General features: G+C 46.4%; 1 protein-coding gene across 3 annotated transcripts in view; it reads right to left on the bottom strand.

The window, feature by feature from the left end:
• The window catches only part of ALMS1 (ALMS1 centrosome and basal body associated protein), a 79,006-nt gene that overhangs the window by 2,031 nt on the left and 56,304 nt on the right, over positions 1 to 20,671 (bottom strand). For 2 of the 3 annotated variants that reach the window (XM_081924727.1, XM_081924728.1), the window contains exons 13-18: positions 19,218 to 19,335; positions 16,734 to 16,970; positions 12,635 to 12,873; positions 10,568 to 10,736; positions 8,239 to 8,302; positions 3,025 to 3,124 (exon numbers count right to left, since the gene is read on the bottom strand). In XM_081924727.1, the coding sequence (XP_081780853.1) occupies positions 3,025 to 3,124; positions 8,239 to 8,302; positions 10,568 to 10,736; positions 12,635 to 12,873; positions 16,734 to 16,970; positions 19,218 to 19,335 (927 nt within the window). The remainder of the gene's footprint in view (positions 1 to 3,024; positions 3,125 to 8,238; positions 8,303 to 10,567; positions 10,737 to 12,634; positions 12,874 to 16,733; positions 16,971 to 19,217; positions 19,336 to 20,671) is intronic. The other variant, XM_081924729.1, reaches the window with a different exon arrangement.

The following is a 20,671-nucleotide window of genomic DNA, read 5'->3' as shown; positions in this document are numbered from 1 at the left end:
AGTAATGACTTGATTTAGAGCGTCACCTGCACTCTGTTGTGTTCACTGGGCTTCTGGCTTGTGGGAGGACTTCACATGCAATGGGAAGAAGCCCATGGACTTTCCCTAATGTTATATTGCAAACCGCCCTGTGATTATCTTGTAAACTGCCTTGTGATCACTGGACAAAGGGCTGCACCGAAATTTATAAATTAATAAGTAATTAAATATTCACAGCACTCTTACATAACGACCTCAATTCTCCCTCCCAAAACCAAACACACACACACACACACAAACAAGCAAACAGCAAGGAAAGTTCAATCAGTTCTGCTTTGACATTCTTCCCAGTCCACTCCCTGTGCCAGCAGCAGAGGCAAGAAGGTCAACAATGCCGCTTTTATTTTGTTTGTATTAAATCGCAGTGCAAAACTTGCATTTATGGGAGCCCATAACGCGATTTCATAAAAGTGAGGGATTGCCAGCTACCGTGATGCTTACGACGAGCATTTATGGACCTTTTCTGCGTTGCAAATTGCATTTTATGTACGGGAAGAGTTAACATGCAGCCGCTTTGCTGAATGGATCATTAAATCCCGGGCCGTGAGAAAAGCTTCCTCCAGGAACCTTGTCCCTGCAAGATCCGTTATGGCTTCTTGCCCTCTGAGCTACTTTAGGAATCTACTTGGGTGGAGAAAATGGGGTATCAAATGCCGTCAATGCAAACCTATAGGGCAGGTTTCTGTGGGGGGCTCTCTGGATGTTGTTGTGCTCCAATTCCCATTGGCCCAGCAGCCAGCATGGCCAATGGACAGGGATGAAGGAAACTGTAATGACAACTGGGGCCCCCACTAGCTTGACACCCCCTGATATAAGAGATCCCAACCCTGCCCCTCCTTTTTTATTTTTAAAATAAATATTCTAACTTCCCTGGCTTTTTTCTGGCCCACGTAGGACCAGTCTGGATAGTTAGCCTTGGTGAAGATTTGACATTTTCATCCGCAAAAAAGTTTTTGATTTGAGTTTCCACTGAAATGAGGCTGCATTTTAATGTTTTTATGTTGTATTTTAATCTTGTTTTTTAAGCTGTATTTCAATCAATTGTTTTTATATTTGGTGTTAGCCGCCCTGAGCCTGGTCTTGGCTGGGGAGGGCGGGGTATAAATATTATTATTATTATTATTATTATTATTATTATTATTATTATTATTTTATTAAAAGCCTGGAAAGGCTGCAGGATTAGCATGCTGAAGGTCTCTGGTTCAATCTCTGATGACTTCCGTTAAAAGGTAGTAGGACTGGGGAGTTGGGGGGGGGACTCTCTGCCCCCAAGCCCTTAGCAGAGCCACCACTTGCCAGAGAAGAGTGGACTAGGTGGACCAATGCCCACATTCCTTGTACTGCAGCTTCAAATGTTTAAAGGCAAAGATGTCATTCAGTGGTAGCGCACATGTTATAAGAACCAGGTTCAATCCCAGAATCGTTCCAAGGGTTTTAGGTAGGAGTCAGAAAAGGCTTCAGCGGTGGATCTCAGAGAGAGCTGCTACCAGTCAGAGTAGATGGCACTGGTAAAGGTAAAAGGTAAAGGACCCCTGGACGGTTAAGTCCAGTGAAAGGCGACTATGAGGTTGTGGTGCTCATCTTGCTTTCAGGCCGAGGGAGCCGGCGTTTGTCCACAGACAGCTTTCCGGGTCATGTGGCCAGCAGGACTAAACCGCTTCTGGCGCAATGGAACACCATGACGGAAACCAGAGCTCACGGAAATGCCGTTTACCTTCCCGCCGGAGTGGTACCTATTTATCTACTTGCACTGGCGTGCTTTCAAATTGCTAGGTTGGCAGGAGCAGGGACTGAGCAACGGGAGCTCACCCCGTCAAGGGGATTCGAACCGCCGACCTTCTGATCGGCAAGCCCAAGAGGCTCAGTGGTTTAGACCACAGCGCCACCCGCGTCCCTTTATGCAGATGGCACTGACAACCGGTTCAGCTCAGGAGGAAGCAACTGCACATGTTCATGTGCAGAAGCCAGGTGTTCCTGATTGCATTGGCGCATGGCAGCAGCATACCTGGGCAGTTTCCCTCGCTCTGCTCCTCCCAGGCAGCATCACCTTTTAAATGAGTGCTTGTTTTGTTGACCCGGGCGGTATATGGAGGGTTGAAAAGTGTGGTCGCCAGGGATAAATCAGGGCACTGCAAGAGAGCCTCTTGTCTGCCAAAACTCCCGTTTCCCCACTGAAAAACTGAATCAGGTGAAGTCTGAACATAAGAAGAGCCTGCGGCCCATTTGGATCTCACAGTGGCCCCCAGAACAAGAGCACTCTTCCTTCCAACAAATTTGCTGTGGCTGCTTTTGGCATCTCTACAGATTTTAGGGACTGGGGCAGGGGGAAGGTCGTCATATTTGATGCATGGAGCTAATCTGGGCAGCAAGCCAAGTACCGTATTTTTCGCTCTATAAGACGCACCAGACCATAAGATGCACCTAGGTTTTGGAGGAGGAAAACAAGAAAAAATAATATTCTGAATCTCAGAAGCCAGAACAGCAAGAGGGATCGCTGCGCAGCAATCCCTCTTGCTGTTCTGGCTTCTGGGATAGCTGCGCAGCCTATATTCGCTCCATAAGACTCACACACATTTCCCCTTACTTTTTGGGAGGGGAAAAGTGAGTCATATAGAGCAAAAAAGACGGTACTTTAGATGGAAACTGCAGGAAACATTTCATTGTGACCATCTGATCACTGGAGAAATTCTGTTTATCCCAATGCAATGAACTTCCTCAACTCTCTCACTCTCCAAAGGACACTCAGAGGGGACTGGGCTGTTGTGGAAACAAGGGGGGGCTGGGAGAAAGTATCTCAGCACTACAATGAGTTACTATGACTTTACTGAATTGTATTAATTATCTTGCAGCTGTTGTTTGCTTTATTTATATGCTACTGCGTTTGATTGTTGTTTTAATTCTACTGTGATTAAGGTGTGCCGCTTTGAGCTCGACATTAGCTGTTGGAAAAGCAGTACGAGTATTAAACCAAATCAAAGCACCTACCATTTTATAAAGCTGAGCCTTCAAACGATTTGTAGAATAGTCAGATTTTCTCTTTTCTTCTTCCCGTCTTTTTCGCACCTCAGGCAGCTGCTCATAGATGCTAAAAGAGCAAAAATAAAATGAAGGGATTACTCTAAAGAAATCCCTCCCAAATGAATCAGCCATTGCACTGCTGAGTGAATGCAGGGTTATGTGGAGAAGCAAGAGGGAGCTTAAAAGAGCCAAGGTGATCTCTTTGGTACTCCCGCCCGAAACACAGACCTGAGCTGCTGGATCTCAGGTGATCTGCTGAAGCCTAAAATTGATTAAAAGACTCTTTTGAGCCTGACTGCTCTTCTTTCAGTTACTCCCTTTGGCCAGCGCCAGGCTGAAATCCCAGATTCAGGATCTGCTGTGGGCTCAAATTGCAAAAACTGACCTCTCTCAGTTGTGGTTTTCCTGCTAGCCTCACAGAAACAAGACACTAAGTGTATGACCAAGAAGAGCGGCAAGGGTTGTCCTGCTCTAAGAAACGACCCCAGACCATTCTACAGAATTCCTTTTTTGGCTCATTTACTGTAAAATAAGCACCAGAAATCAGGGCTGTAACAGGATTGAAACCTGGATTTACAGGATTTCTAGCCAGGGACTGGACCTGAACTGCCATCCTCCACCCACAAAAGCTGAACATTTCAAAAAGTGATGGTTTTTAATCAGGATGGACAAGGTTCCTAAGCCCATGGACCTGTTGGGATGAGTCCAGGGAGACAGGGGCATTTGGCAGGCCCCCAGCTGGCTCCAGCCACCGGACAGCAGCTAGGCGAACTCCGGTTCCCGGAACAGCATCAATCAGCAACTCGAGCCTCTGATAAGAGCGTGCTCAGCTTCTGAACATATCAGCAGTGAATAAATCTTCACTACGGAAGTGGTGGACAGAGACATGTGTAAGCATTATTTACAGGCGTAACCCAAGTGTTAAAAAGGTAAAGGAAAAGGGACCCCTGACCATTAGGTCCAGTCGCAGATGACTCTGGGGTTACGGCACTCATCTCGCTTTACTGGCCGAGGGAGCCGGCGTACAGCTTCCGGGTCATGTGGCCAGCATGACTAAGCCGCTTCTGGCGAACCAGAGCAGCGCACGGAAATGCCGTTTACCTTCCAGCCGGAGTGGTACCTATTTATCTACTTGCACTTTGACGTGCTTTCGAACTGCTAGGTTGGCAGGAGCAAGGACCAAGCAATGGGAGCTCACCCCGAACCGCAGACCTTCTGATCGGCAAGTCCTAGGCTCAGTGGTTTAACCCACAGTGCCACCTGTGTCCGTATTCAGCATAGTTCAGGAACAAAGGAAAAACATGTCTGCTTCCCTTCGTGTCCAGCAAAACAGCAATATAGGCAAAAGCAATATACAAGCAGAAGTTTGCAGCAGACTTGTGCTGAAAGTAAACAGGCATGTGACACACAAGAGGCAAGCCTGTTCCTTTTAAGGTGGAATGGAACTATATCCTAACAGGGCCCCATAAAGACAGCTGACAGCTACGGTTGCTTCATGGGTCTCTAGCAACAGCCAGGATCCCAGCTCTTAGAGGAGAGCTGTTAGCAGCTGTCCAGTGGGAGCCAGGAGTCAGCAGTCAAGGTGGAGGGCAGACCTGGGAGGCCAAGCCAAGGAGTCAAAGCTAGAAAAGGCTTACTGTTGCCCAGACAAATTCCCAGCCTTTCCCAGAAAGCTTTTATAGTTTGTCCTAGTGAGAAGATGCTCTAAGTCAGAGAGAGCCCTGGTGGTTCATCGCACGGGACAGATGTGCACAGCGAGCTGTGCTTCAAGCTCCGACATCTCCCAAGGCCCCCTGCCCAAGAGAAAGGAGTGACGGCAAGGAACGTGGTAAAGATTGCAGGAAAAGCAAAATGATGGCTGAACGGTTGCAAAAGCAGAATAAAGAGTAATTATGCTTACGCAGGAGAACGGCTGTGAATCACTCCCAGCGCGTTCCTTAAAATACACCCCCCGATTCCCAGCTCCAAAAATGAAGTATCTATCAAATCCCCTTTCGCAGTTAAAGGAATGAGCTTGTTAGAAAGAAAGAAGAGTTATCTGCTTGAACATTCCCTGGGGGGGGGGGATCTGATAAATATTGCAGAGAAGAGTAAAACAAACAGCTCATTTGGAATAAAGACAGGATGTGTCCCTCGGTGATTGCGTTCTCACCACTTCATCTGTCCCCACAATCCAGTAACCCGATCATCTGTCTGATCCCTCCCTCCTATGCACATAATACATATTTGGAAAACTGCCATTAATAAACAAACAAAGTCAAAGCCAGTTTACTGCTGAACAGAAGATCAGGCTTTACAACATACCATAAACAAATCCCTATTCTTTAGGCATTAAAATACCCTGGCTAAAAATGTATGTAGAGCCAAAGCTAGAAAGATTTCTGTTCCTGTAACTCTTGTTCCCACAGGAGAGATATCCAGAGCTGGCCTAACTGAAGAACAAGGCAAGATGTGTGCCCCAGGGAGATAATTTAGGGTGCCATTAAAGATTAAGAGATAGGTCTTACCTAGTGATGACGTGAGAATATTCTCCGGAAAATATTCTCGAGAATGAGAATATTCTCTGCTAGAAAATTCTCCGGAGAATATTCTCCACAAACTGTAAATTCTAATGTAAGAACCAGTTTTACAACCCACATTTTTTAAAATCTAGTAAATAAGTCAAGCTGCGATATTGCCAGGGTAAGAAATGAATAATGTTTGAGGAGTCAATATAAATTTATAAACATTTGAGACTTGTTACTTTAAAGCCTATTTTTAAAAAATAAATTTCTTTCTTGTGACAATTTATCAGTTCTAATTTAAATACCTGGGACGCGGGTGGCGCTGTGGGTAAAACCTCAGCGCCTAGGACTTGCCGATCGCACGGTCGGCGGTTCGATTCCCCGCGGCGGGGTGCGTTCCCGTCGTTCAGTCCCAGCGCCTGCCAACCTAGCAGTTTGAAAGCACCCCTGGGTGCAAGTAGATAAATAGGGACCGCTTACCAGCGGGAAGGTGAACGGAGTTCCGTGTGCTGCGCTGGCTCGCCAGATGCAGCTTGTCACGCTGGCCATGTGACCCGGAAGTGTCTGCGGACAGCGCTGGCTCCTGGCCTCTAGAGTGAGATGAGTGCACAACCCTAGAGTCTGTCAAGACTGGCCCGTACGGGCAGGGATACCTTTACCTTTACCTTTAATTTAAATACGTTGTGTGTGGCCTTACTTGTCTAAGCAGATAGTACTTTGCATTTCTGATGTTATGAAACTTGTCATTACTGATTGTGTTTATTTTCTGGAAATAATAGCCTTTGTTTTAAACTTTATATTGATTTTATTAGTGTTGCACTGAAAATACTGTACAATGTAGATATGCTTATTAAAAGAACGTACTCATGTAGTGGACCTGAGGTGTGTTTTTTTATATTCCTTTTACTTTAAAAGCTACATTTCATACATACACAACATAATTAGAATTCAAAGTTGATGGTAAATATACAGGTTAGTGGCAGGCTTAGTGATTAACCTGAGTCATTCATGTTGAATTTTCAATTTCAAGTTTGGTGCAAAAAACAAAGAATGTGAATTCACTGCATTGCCCCATTGAATAAAAGTACCTGTACAGCTTTTGGTTGCCATCTGAACAAGTCTACCCATGAATATACATGTATATTAAGTAATATCATTTTCAATGCATTAAAATGAATATTCTCCTAATTTAAATGAAAATTCGCTAATATTCTCATTAATCGAGAACATTCTCCAAAAGATTATTCTTGAGAATTTAACATCACTAGTCTTCCCCGTGGTGCACAATCCAGCAGAAAGGTGTTTTACACATCCCTGTTCATTTCAAGATAGCCTGTGAGCAGCTCTAATGGACTAAGTCAAAGGCCCATCTAGGCCAGTGGGCAAATAGATGCCTTTGGGAACCCCACAAAGAGGACCCCAGTACAGCAGCACTCTCCCCACATGCAATTTCTAGCAACTGGTATTCAGAAGCACCCTGCCTCCAACAGTGGAGCTAAACCAGGCAAAGGGAAACTCGGCCCTCCAGCTGTTTTAGGACTACAACTCCCATCATCCCTAGCTAACAGGATGAGTGGTCAGGGATGATGGGAATGGTGGTCTCAAAACATCTGGAGGGCCGAGTTTGCCTATGCCTGAGCTAAACCGTGGCCACGGTGGCTAGCAGCCATTGTCAGTCTTATTGTCCGTGAATTTATCTAATCCATCCAAGTTGGTGGCCATTCTTGAGGGAAGGAGTTCCGCACTTTAACAATGTGCTGTGTGAATGATTCCCTCCTTTTGTCTGTCGTGAATCTTCCAACAATCAGCTTCATTGGATGCCCTCAGATTCTATTATTATTAACTGTCCTTTGGTTGTTGTTGTTGTTTAGTAGTTTAGTTGTGTCCAACTCTTCATGACCCCATGGACCAGAGGAGCCAGGCAGTCCTGTCTTCCACTGCCTCCCGCAGTTGGGTCAAACTCATGCTGGTAGCTTCGAGAACACTATCCAAACATCTCGTCCTCTGTCTTCCCCTTCTCCTTGTGCCCTCCATCTTTCCCAAAATCAGGGTCTTTTCCAGGGAGTCTTCTCTTCTCATGAGGTGGCCAAAGTCTTGGAGCCTCAGCTTCAGGATCTGTCCTTCCAGTGAGCACTCAGGGCTGATTTCCTTAAGAATGGACAGGTTTGATCTTCTTGAAGTCCATGGGACTCTCAAGAGTCTCCTCCAGCACCAGAATTCAAAAGCATCAATTCTTCGGCGATCAGCCTTCTTTATGGTCCAGCTCTCACTTCCATACATCACTAATCCTTTGGTATAAATCAGCAAATTTGTCTACTATACTGCTTACCCATAATACTTCCCCAAGACCCTCCTTTTCCATCACAGCGAAGGAGCTGTCATCCTGGGAACGGGATGTAGCTCTCAAGAACCCAAAGGCCCTATCCATCAACCTCTCTGCCTCTTTTAACTTCTCCAGGCCAGCCACTTTCACCTGCAGGGAATGACATTTCTGCTGGGTTGTGCCCCACGTAAATTAGGGGTGGAGAAATTATGTGCATTGGATTTTCAGGTCCCAATATCTACGGCCAATCTTGTGCCTTGTTCATTTTCTAACTTGCGTTAGAAAATAAATATATGAGGTTTATCCATATGCAAAAATATAACAGGGTTGTCCTCCAAACAAAAGCAGCCTTACCGTTTTGATCTCTGAACCATTTCATTCTTGGAAATTGCTCTTCTCTTCTGCATAGCCCTGTAGTCTAAACAAAGCAGGAAAAATGATGAGTACAGCACAATTCAAAATGTTAATGCGCCAGACAACCGATGTTCTCATCCTACAAGATGCTGTGCCAAGATAGAAGCTCGTAAGATCTGGTGATGCTAAGAGTGGGCCATGGGAGAGACATGAGTCCTCAGAAACAAGGTCTTGTAAAGGGGTCAGCAAGGTTTACCTCGCCTGGGCTGGTTCACTCCCGTGGAGATCGCTCCGTGGGCTGGATTGCGTGTGCACAGACGCGATTTCCAGCGCCGCAGAAGCGAGTCCTCACTCTGCGCTGGTTTAGCGCAGCACGCGGGAACTCGCTGAGTGGGCGGCTCGGTTCAGGGGCGGCCTGTGGGCCATTTAAACGACTCCCACGGGACACTTGTGGCCCATGGGACACAGGTTGCCGAACCCTGGTCTTGTGCTTCATCCTCTGATGTAAAGACCATTGTGCCAAGCTGACCAGGAGATGAGGGCTCCTCCCTCCTGACCCTTTTTGGACCACAGAAGCCGTAGAGGGTCAGGTTTAAGGTGCTGGTTTTGACCATTAAAGCCCTTTGTAGCTTAGGGCCCTCGTATTTATGGGACCGCCTCTCCTGGTCTGCCCCACAGAGGACCTTAAGGTCCATGAATAATCATAGTTTAGAGGTCCTGGGCCCTAAGGAAGTCAGATTATCCTCCACCAGGGCCAGGGTCTTCTCAGTGATGGCTCCGACCTGGTGGAATGCTCTTGGTGGTTTGTTGTTGTTTTTTAAAAACTACTACTATAATACAAATACATACATACACACCTACACACAGACACCTCTCACAATTTTGCAACTAAGTAAAATTAGCATACCACGGGCAAATGGAGCAAAAATGGCACTTGCTCTAGCTTTGCTGCTTTTCTAACACCCTTTACCACCGCAAGAATGTGCTTTGCTAAAGAAAGAAAAATCCATGGCAACAATCATCTATGAACAGCCACTCTGCAGAAAAATGGCCATGCAATACTCAGTCACAGGTTGAATCTATTTTTAGTTGTTTGGGGTTAAAACAGGGCAGCTCTGCAAGCCTATAGCACACTGCCCATTAGCCTTTTCTGAATATAAAACTGGCTATTTACGCCAAGCCGTTCCCTACAGAGAGACACGACATGTGTCCATCATTACTGCTAGGGAAATATATGACAGCCTTGATCCAAAGATGTGATATAACTGTACAAGAGCGAGCGGCGCACACAGAGACTGGCTGCTTGCTGTTTCTGCTATGGCAGTTCCCACTGCCAAATGTAAGGATGTAAGAAAAGCCTTGCTGGATGAGGCCAGCTGTCCATCTAGTCTAGCATCCTGTTATCACAGTGACGAACCAGATGACGCAATGGGAAGGCCACAGCTCTCTCTGCACTTGTGATTCCCAACAACTGGAATGCATAGTGTGATAGGAACTTTGAGGTCTTAGATATATGTTAAATGTTCATAAGTGTACCAACCAAGCACATACATAGATCAGCACAGGAAGACCAACCTGGAACCATTTTGATTTTCAAACTGTCCCAAACTGACCAAATGTTTTCTCTGTAAGGTCAAAGGAAAATGGAAAAGCCTCCCCATTGTCTTTTCCTTCACAAATCCTGTCTTAAGGGTATGTCTGTGTTTGAATAGGGCCTGTGACCTGGTCCAGGAACTAAGTATTTATCATTACAAAAGACTGGCCAGGCTCCCCAGGCAATCCAATCAAGTAAACTGGCAGACAGGAGAAAAACAACATTCAAATTTCTCTTTTAGACCCCCTTTTCTGTGATGTAGGTATGATGTATCTGAGGGGTGGTCTTAGGTTACACCCCTTCTGTGATGTACGTATGATGTTTCTGGGGGTGGTCTTGATCTACAGGGGGGGAATTTCAAAAGTCTTCATAAGGCCTTGCGCGCCATTTTTCTGGGTTCCTCCTCTATCCTGCATGTGAAGGGAGCACTCTGTTGCAACAGATCAATAAAGATCAGGCTTACTAGCTGCTTTGCTTCTCAATATTCTCTGGTTGGCCTCTGTTATTCTCTCCTACCAATAGGGAACCTATGTAAGGACTCTATATGGGCTCTTGGATACCCCAGAAGGGAAAAGGGCAATTTTTGTTTACAACAATAGGGAGCTTAGAGAGACAAGCTGCTTGCCTCTTCAGCAATGGCTTGCCTCTTCAGCCGCAAAGGCCTTGCCCAGCTTCTCCCAGAACACATCACACCCCTCCTTGGCTTGCGACCCATGTCTGTAATAAGGAAGGCACCTCTGTTAGGAAGATGGAAACTTCTTCTCTCTTCACGAGCATTAAATAATTCTTCTCTCTCGCCTTGGAGCATACTCTGCAATTTCCTTTCTTCCATTATTAGCTTGAGGCGCTTCACACGCTCCCCGGAGCTGGAGATGAAATCAGGACGGTGCAGTGCAAGAGACTCCTGAGTTGGAAAACAAAAATAAGAGCTGCTTCAGAAGCTCCACTTAAGGCTGAGGAAATGTCAAAAATAGCTAACCCCATTAACAAAGCACTGAAAGCATGCCTCAGAAGAAGAGAATTATTCACGCAATGTACAGAATATTGCATCTACAAAAGGCGAAGGGATCTCTCTGTGGGTCTTGTTAACAAATGCTTTGATCTTGGACAACCAATTGGAAAGATACCAGGCTGGGAATAAGCGTAGCTACATTTTTGTAAAAGGGATAAGTACTTAAGCTTAAACAAGCTGGTTGGAGTGTGCACATGGGACAAAAAGAAGTCTCCGTGCAATGAGGGAGGCCTCTCGGTGACTGTAAATGAAATGGATACATGGGGAAATTAACACGGTTCAATATTAGTCTTGGGGAGGGGGCTTCACAAGAGCCTGCTGGCTGCCAGATCTGCCAAAAGCGCAATGGAAGCAGGCTGAGAGCGCTTCCCCCATTCTCACAACCCCCTTGCCATCAGAAGCGTAATGTCAAGCACAGGACGCGTGAGAACTGTTCGATTTGGACTGGAATTTGAAGGCAGGGATAAGCTGGTGAATGCAGACAAGCAGCTTTACATTTGCCCTATTCCATCCTCTGAACCAGTGGGGGCTGTGCAAACCCCACCTGCCCAGGAGTTGCTAGCACCATCCTTTCCCCGCTGGCGCATGCCATGTTTATGCTAAAGAAGGATGGCCCCTATCCAGCAGAAAAGACCGGCCCTCTGAGCCATTAGAGTTAGAATAAGGGTAGAACGGAAGCCAAAGTAGGTTCTATTCCAGCGGTTCTCAACCTGTGGGTCCCCACATGTTGTTGGACTACAACTCCCATCACCCCTGAGCTCTGGCCTTGCTAGCTAGGGGTGATGGGAGTTGCGTGGCGATTCCCGCCTCCCACCAGTTGGAATAAATAAGACACAGGACACCATTATTTTAGGTTAATGGGCAAAAATTGGCCACAACTTTATTGGTTACAGGTAGAGCAGTATTGGCTTTAGGCATTGGTCCTATCAGACTATCCGGCTTCAGCCTGTTAGCAGGAAAACCGGAAAGGGTTAACACCAGCAGGGGGAGCCCTGTGATGCACATCACTAGGAACTCCACCAGGGGTCACCGCTCGGGGGCGTGCTTTAGGCCCTGGCCTCCATAGGTTTCGGACGAGGCAACGCCCCCCAGAATCCTTTACCGGACTACCCTCAATTATTTGGGGGAGGTGATGGCGCTCCTCCCCCCCAACACATCTACATAACAATACCCCTACCAATGCCTAACCGCCAAAACCAAGGAGTTGTGACGATTTGCTACAAGGTAGGTGAAAAACCAAATGGCCAGTGCCAATTTGCCAAGTGGAAAAAATTGCTACCGGGCCCCTTAACGGCGACCAACTGAAGTCCATAGCAAGATCAGAAGGAAAACCTAGAGGGTGGGTGCGTGGGTGGGAAACCGAATCTGCTGCGAGGACAAAAAGGGGAGATCCCGGGGCCGCGCCAGCCTTAAATGACCCAGGCCACAGCCCTGATTGGCTGGCTCTGGGGCTGACACGGCCCGAGGATTCCCCAGGTCAGCCCCACGCGATTGTTGGGGGCATGAGCCCGCAACACCACCTCCTCCTTATGGGGGAAGTGGCTTTGTAGTCCAACAACATCTGGGGAGCAACAGATTGAGAAAGGCTGTTCTGTTCTATTCTATTCCTGCCCAGCCCTTACATATTTTAAAGAGGGAAGGGGAACGAGACAGACACATAGATACACACAGAGGCGCACATGCTGCATCTGTTAAACTGATGGGTGGCTCAGCTCATCTGACAACCAAAGCACTCGCAAACGGGACAGCCAAAGCAAGGCAAGGAGTCCGAGGCAGAGCCTGGATTTTACCTGCAGTGTCATTTTCACAAAAGGTGGGGGCGGCTTATTCTCAACGTCTCTCGGTGGAGCCATCAGACGCACCTGCAGCTCGCTGTGATCCTCCTGCCAGTTTTTCTCCCGGAGGGGCTCTCGCCAGGGCTTCGGGTCGGCTTCAAACCAGGAGGGACCAGGATCAGAAACGTAGCTGGATCCACTTCCCTTTTTGAAGTCAGGTTTCAAATCCTTTGCCGAAACAAACCAGGAAACTCCTGGGGCGGGGGAAAGAAAAATGCTTTAAAAACAGGAACGTAGTGCAAACTGCTCATCCCGGCTGCAGTTCACTTATAAAAGACAGGAAGGCACAAAAACAGGGGGGCTGCCTCCGCCATTGCCCCCTTTTGCTCTGGGCTGTCCTCTGCAACTGTAAAAGGTCCAGGACGATGCTCAGAGCAGACATAGGCACATCACAGTTGCATATATAATGTATGCCACTCCCCAAATTTAGGGATTTAGCAAAGATGAAATGGCACAGAACAAAGAGTGAAGAAGCATGGAAGCAGCAAACAATCCAGGAGAGGAAGTCAGCATTTTAGTACAGTGGTGCCTCGGGTTAAGAACTTAATTCGTTCCAGGGGTCCGTTCTGAACCTGAAACGGTTCTTAACCTGAGGCATGCTTTTGCGAATGGGGCCTCCTGCTGTCGCTGGTGCGCAATTTCCATTATTATCCTGGGGCAAAGTTCTTAACCTGGAGCAACCACTTCCTGGTTAGCAGAGTTTGTAACCCGAAGCGTCTGTAAGCACTGTACATTAAATGCTCTGCACTCTTACCAGGCCTTTGCAAAAACGTTGGTTGATGGGATTTAAAAAGAGATGGAAAAGTATAGCAAATCATTATTAATTGTGGATTATTATCAACAGATCTTATTTTGCTTTGGGGTTCAGCATTTGTTTTCTTTGCTGAAAGAATCCTTGGGGAGGTGGAGATGGCAGAGAGAAGCAGCGGTGAATCCTTGGGCTTCTGGCTCTTGGGTCACGGCAGCTTACTGGGAGGGAAAGGGGCTTGGGGTTGTCGCTGGGCAGACACTCTGGCAGAGGAAACCCAGTGCCCCCACTAGTACGCCCCCACAGTGATGACCCTCCCTGCCATCTCTCTCCCTAGAAGCCACAGTGACCAGAGACTCCTGATGTGCATGCTGGTTTTTGAAGTACCATATAGTCATTCTTTCCTCTTGCAGCTGAGAATCTTCCCCTCCCTTCTTTATACCACCAAAAACAAGGGCTGGGCTATGATTTGCATTGTCTACAACCAGAAGTAATAAGAAATAAAAAAACCCCAACAAGGTATAGAAAAGTAAATACAAAGGGTATTGGGTTTACTGTCAGCGTGCGGTCAAAGCTGAGGAACAAATATTTTCCCCTCATGCAGTGTTTGTTTAAAACATCTTGCTCTGTATAGTTTTAATCGGTCTGCTATTTCATAGCTTTAGGAGACAGATAGCAGAAAATCCCAAGATCTCCAGATGATGAAACGAAATCTGTTTGCTTCTGGTCCCAATTTATTAGCACGTTTAAAGCCTTAAATTGTTTGGGGTGTCAGAAGGCCTCTCTTCTGTTCTGCAGCCACCAGGTGAGGACCTGCTGCATGTCCTGCCTTTGAAGGTGCAGAGGACAAGGGCACAGGATTGGGCCTCCTCCATGGAAGCACCCAGGCTGTGGAATTCACTGGCCCAGGTGGTTTGGCAGGGGGTATTTTGGCAACCAATTAAACCAACTTTCGAGGGCTGCATTCTCTCCCTCATTTTATTTTTGTAGGTTAAATAAGTGGTTTTGCTGCTGAATTATTTTCTGTTTTATTCTTCATTGTTCTAATATGATATGATGTTTCCATGTTTTGCCTGCAGCGCCGACAGCCCTTTCAAAGATGTGGGGTGTGAATTATTATTGCATAAACAAAACAAAATAAGAGCAGCCTGTGGCGGTGTAATATAGAACCCTTTTTTCTTCCTGGCCTGTGCCTAGCATGTTGTGTTGTGCTAAACAGGTTTAAGACTGTGGTAGTAGCACTATCTGCAGAATCAGCGTGACTGCACAAGAAAACCAAGCAGATCTGGGGTTGGGGTGGGTACTCCAAAGAGATGCCTCTGGGGAAGTGAGCCTCAGAATCTCTCGGAATCTGAAGCTGAGCTGCACTTCCTGGATTAAGCAAGGCAGGGGCCCTCCAATCCCCCGCTCCCTGGGAATGTGCAAATTGCAACACAACATCATAGAATCATAGAATCATGGAGTTCGAAGAGACCACAAGGGCCATCGAGTCCAACCCCCTGTCAAGCAGGAAACACCATCAGAGCACTCCTGACATATGGTTGTCAAGCCTCTGCTTAAAGTCCTCCAAAGAAGGAGACTCCACCACACTCCTTGGCAGCAAATTCCACTGTCAAACAGCTCTTACTGTCAGGAAGTTCTTCCTAATGTTTAGGTGGAATCTTCTTTCTTGTAGTTTGGATCCATTGCTCCGTGTCCGCTTCTCTGGAGCAGCAGAAAACAACCTTTCTCCCTCCTCTATGTGACATCCTTTTATATATTGGAACATGGCTATCATATCACCCCTTAACCTCCTCTTCTCCAGGCTAAACATGCCCAGCTCCCTTAGCCGTTCCTCATAAGGCATCGTTTCCAGGCCTTTGACCATTTTGGTTGCCCTCCTCTGGACACGTTCCAGTTTGTCAGTGTCCTTCTTGAACTGTGGTGCCCAGAACTGGACACAGTACTCCAGGTGAGGTCTGACCAGAGCAGAATACAGTGGCACCATTACTTCCCTTGATCTAGATGCTATACTCCTATTGATGCAGCCCAGAATTGCATTGGCTTTTTTAGCTGCCGCGTCACACTGTTGGCTCATGTCAAAGTTTGTGGTCAACCAAGACTCCGAGATCCTTTTCACATGTACTGCTTCATGATGTACATCATCTGGCAGGCCACAGATTCCTCGCCCCTGGATTAAGCAATCCAGTCTACCTGCTTTTGGGTAGTTTTGAGACCAAGAGAGTTTTGGAGATGAACATATGAACTAGGATCCCACACACCCCATATTGTATTTACTTACAGTGGTACCTCTGGATGCTAACAGGATCCGTTCGGGAGCCCCGTTTGCATCCTGAAGCGAACACAACCCGCGTGACCAGTCATGATTCGCCGCTTCTGTGCATCCGTGTGACGTCATTTTGTGCGTCTATGCATGTGGAGAAACCCGGAAGTAACGCGTTCCATTACTTCTGGATCACCGCAGAGCGCAACCCAAAAATGCTCAACCCAAAGCTACTTCAACCCGAGGTATGCCTGTACAGTAGTACCTCGAGTTACATGCACTTCAGGTTACAGACTCTGCTAACCCAGAAATAGTACCTCACGTTAAGAACCCCTTTCGGACAGGGACTGTGCTGTATTTTGCTTGCGCTTCTGATCAAAGGGCAGTAGCTACATAGCATACAGAGGTACCTCGGGTTACAGACGCTTCAGGTTACAGACTCCGCTAACCCAGAAATAGTACCTTTGCTTCAGGATGAGAACAGAAATCGTGCTCCGGTGGCGCAGAAGCAGCAGGAGGCCCCATAGGCTAAAGTGGTGCTTCAGGTTAAGAACAGTTTCAGGTTAAGAACGGACCTCCGGAATGAATTAAGTACTTAACCTGAGGTACCACTGTATTTGCAAAAGTTAACCTGGAATTCTCATTTATTTTTTGCTTATGGCTACATCCTAGAGGCAGGCTGACACAGACTCGCCTGCCTTTGTCTTGCCCTGAGGCTCTTTGTCAGCACTGTCTGACTCCCCATCCCTAGTGGAACCAAAGATGCATTCCACAGATAGCCGTGAACAAGCCTATCAACAGGGGCAGGACAGGGAAACTGGCTACAGGAGAAACAGTAGCACATGTAACTCCCTATCAATCTATTGGTGTGTGGGTACAATGGTGCGTTTTATAGCCACCTTTGATTTGTTGTGATGTGTGTGCTCTGTCCTCTACATGCACCAACTGCTGGTTTTTATAGCACCACAGCAACAACAGACAAAAGTCTGGAGGACCACGCGAGTCCTTCCTCATTCATAAAAGACACAACGCTTGTCAGAGACCTTGCCGCCACCGTGGCTTGTTCCTCCTTGTTTTTTTCTCTGCAAGAAGCCTGCCATGCTGCCTCCTCTGCTTGCCCTTGCTTTCCAGAAGGAACCCATCCAGCTGAGCAAATTCGCCCTCCGTCCCACTCTCGGGATCTTCCCGCAGCCTCGCCTGGCTGGGTGTCGGAGTGGGGAAAGTCAGGCCGACGTCTCGGGTGTGCTTCTTGGTTGCGCTGTTCACAATCTCAAAGTCTCCTGGGGTTCAAAAGAAAGGGATTTGAGACTGCTATGTTCTAAACAGGTTTTATGTATGTATATATATAGCTTTAATTCTATTGGTGTTTTAACAATTGATTTTTCTATGCTTACCACAGAGGGCCACACATTGTAAACAGATTATGAGCTAGGCTTGACACGGTCTGCTCTAGACACATTAACAAATATGCACATTTTTGTAATTAGTAATTAGCCGAATTTGAAACTTGATTACATGAATGGATGGATGCCAAGTCACAGCTGGCATACAGACTGAATCTTAACTCTACTTTTTTACCCAGAGATGCATTTTAAATAAAAGCACACATTCTACTCATGTAAAAACACCAGGCAGGCCCCACAAATAACCCAGAGATGCATTGAATTCTGGAATTAGATCCACATGTGAAACCTGCTCAAAGTTAATAAAACAGTTACAGATAGGTAGCCATATTGGTCTGCCATAGTCAAAACAAAAAAAAATCCTTCCAGTAGCACCTTAAAGACCAACTAAATCTGAAGAAGTGTGCATGCACACGAAAGCTCATACCAAGAACTAACTTAGTTGGTCTTTAAGGTGCTACTGGAAGAAATTTTTTTTTGTTTTAATAAAACAGAAACAAGATATTAAAAGCAAAGATCCTGACTTCTTTTTTTACTTTAAAAATATGAGAAATATACAGCATTTTTGGACAGAAACTGGAATGTCCAGGACTTGCAGCAACATCTCCTTCCTTGAGATTCTGAAGGATGCTCAAGCATCAATGAACAGTGCAAAGAGCTATGCAGAATGAAAAATGACACATACACACGGCAAAATCATCAGATATAGTAGCCTAGCTACAGGATTTATTACTTCTATGTATTGATTTTGTCACATGTGCTTCCATGTTCGTTTTCTGAATATACATACTTGCTTTCCATTCTTTAGTCTGTAGAACAAGAAGCCCTGCACAGAGCCTGGGTCCAATCACTGAACATGTTGCTGAAACCACACAATGGGATCAGAAATTTCAGAAGACCCTTCTAACTCCTTTTTCAACCTTCACGGGCATGAGAACAGAATGCTAAACTAGGTGGAGCTCTGGCCTGATGCAGCAGAGGACTCCATATCTTAACAGGGAGAACCTTGATTTAACCCAGGGGTCAACAAACTTTTTCAGCAGGGCGCCGGTCCACTGTCCCTCAGACCTTGTGGGGGGCTGGACTATATTTTGGAGAGGAGGAAATGAACAAATTCCTATGCCCCACAAATAACCCAGAGATGCATTTTAAATAAAAGCACACATTCTGCTCATGTAAAAACACCAGGCAGGCCCCACAAATAACCCAAAGATGCATTTTAAATAAAAGGACACATTCTACTCATGTAAAAACACCAGGCAGGCCTCACAAATAACCCAGAGATGCATTTTAAATAAAAGGACACATTCTACTCATGTAAAAACATGCTGATTTCCGGACTGTCCGTGGACCGGATTTAGAAGGCGATTGGGCCGGATCCGGATCCCGGACCTTAGTTTACCTACCCATGATTTAACCAAACAAAACACACCAAGAACCATGCCTGTCTTATGCATTGTGGAATTCCTGCATCCCTCACCCTGCCTCAGAGAAGGAGGGCTGGAGCACATGTCCTCTTAGGTCCCCTCCAACTCGAAAACTCTTCATTCTGCCAATAATGTATAGACCTGCAGAAAACTGGAGGTTGTACATGGCTCCAGTTTCAATAGGGGGTGAGGATAGTACACGGTTGTATATACCCGACCTCCATTTTTAGATAAGTATTGTCCCAGAACAGAAATCACACAACAAATAAGAGCAAGATTCACATCATCAAATAAGGAGTGAAGCACTAACCGTCTGAGCAAGAGAACTGACATTTATTTGCAGCAGTGAGAAAGTTTACGACTGTGCTTGCAAGTGGGGAAAATACCACACATAACAAGTCAGTTCTCTGACCCAAGATTTATTACGAGGCCAGAGTCAAGAAAGCCCAGAGTACGAACAAAGGAACTACCTGCTAGCATCAAAGAAGCCAGTGGAGGAAAGGGGAGTGCCATTTCACTGGAGTTCAGCTTGTTATCCGTTTTTTGAAAGGATCTGAGCTGCAGAGATGTGCAGGCGGAGAAAGCTCTGCAAGCACACCTGGCTGACTAAAGTAAGAGCGAGGGACTCTGAAGAGGATCACAACAAAAAGGCAGGAGCTCAGAGATGAAGGCAAGAGTCGGAATGAGAGCTGCTCACCTGCCTGGACAGCCTTGTTCAACATCCGCCTGCTCCGCTTGCTACTGAGAGCAGGGCTTGGTCCAAGGGAACTGCTGAGGGTAGAAACTGAATCCGAAGAAATGAAAGAGTCCGTTGCCTAAAAGAAAGAATCAGGCAGATGTGTAAAGGCCTCAGAGGACTGTAAGTTCGTTTGTCGGTGTTTGGAAAGGAATCAAATCAGCAAGTCTCTCTCTCTCTCTCTCTCTCTCTCTCTCACACACACACACACACACACACACAAAGAGCACCACCTTGGCTCTGAGAAACAAGCCAGCTAGCTTTTTAGAACACAATGTCCACATCCATTTCCTTCAGAAATTGTCACTTCTGTGGTCATGAGGATGGGGCAATTATTCCCCCTGTTCATGGCCTCCAGCTTGGATGAATGTAAGTTGCTTGGTGGGGAAGTACGGAAGGAAAGTTACTGGTCGCCATCTGGGGTGAGACCCCAATATAAGAAACCACTTTGGCATATAAATTAGCAATAACGGTGGGCATGATGCCTCTTTATTACGTCATGTCCCCATCTATATTATGAAGTAGGACAGGATTATTATTACAATTATTAGTAGTAGTAGTACTACTACTACTGCTACTGCTAAAATTTGTATGCCACCCTTTTTCTGAGATATCAGGATGAATCACAGAATAAAACCACAAAGTACATAATAAAAACAAGAACAAAAACAAAACAAAACAAAACAAAAAAGCCCATTCCCACAAAAACATTTCAAAGGACGTGGGCTGTTAATCAGCCAAAGACCTGGTTGAAGAGGAATGTTTTCGCCCGGTGCCTCAAGATGCATAATGAAGGCACAGCTAAAGACCATTTCACCTGCTGCTTACAAAAGCTAAAGGACAACAAGGCTGACCTTTTCATACTGTTAAATGCAGAGGCCTCAGCTCAGCTGATGCAGAGGAGGAGAAAGACAGAGAGACCCCAATGAAGATTAGCCTGCCTCCGCCCACATAGCTTAGCTGATCTTCAAATTAAAGGCTAGTTGTCACTCTTTCCTTTCACCGGTTTTATGCAGATCATAGGTAAAGGTAAAGGGACAACTCTCGAGTTGTGGCGCTCATCTCGCTTTACTGGCCGAGGGAGCGGGCGTACAGCTTCCGAGTCATGTGGCCAGCATGACAGCTTCCGAGTCATGTGGCCAGCATGACTAAGCCGAAATGCCGTTTACCTTCCCGCCAGAGCGGTACCTATTTATCTACTTGCACTCTGACGTGCTTTCGAACTGCTAGGTTGGCAGGAGCAGGGACCAAAGCAACGGGAGCTCACCCCGTCGCGGGGATTCGAACCACTGACCTTCTGATCGGCAAGTCCTAGGCTCTGTGGTTTAACCCACAGTGCCACCCGCGTCCATATGCAGATCATAGATCACAGCAAAAATTTTGCTGTGGATTACCCCACAGGTTCCTATGCCACA

The sequence above is a fragment of the Podarcis melisellensis genome, assembly GCF_964234715.1.
Source record: "Podarcis melisellensis genome assembly, chromosome: 9".
In the NCBI taxonomy this organism is placed as follows: domain Eukaryota; kingdom Metazoa; phylum Chordata; class Lepidosauria; order Squamata; family Lacertidae; genus Podarcis; species Podarcis melisellensis.
This window is presented reverse-complemented; position numbering and strand designations above follow the sequence as displayed.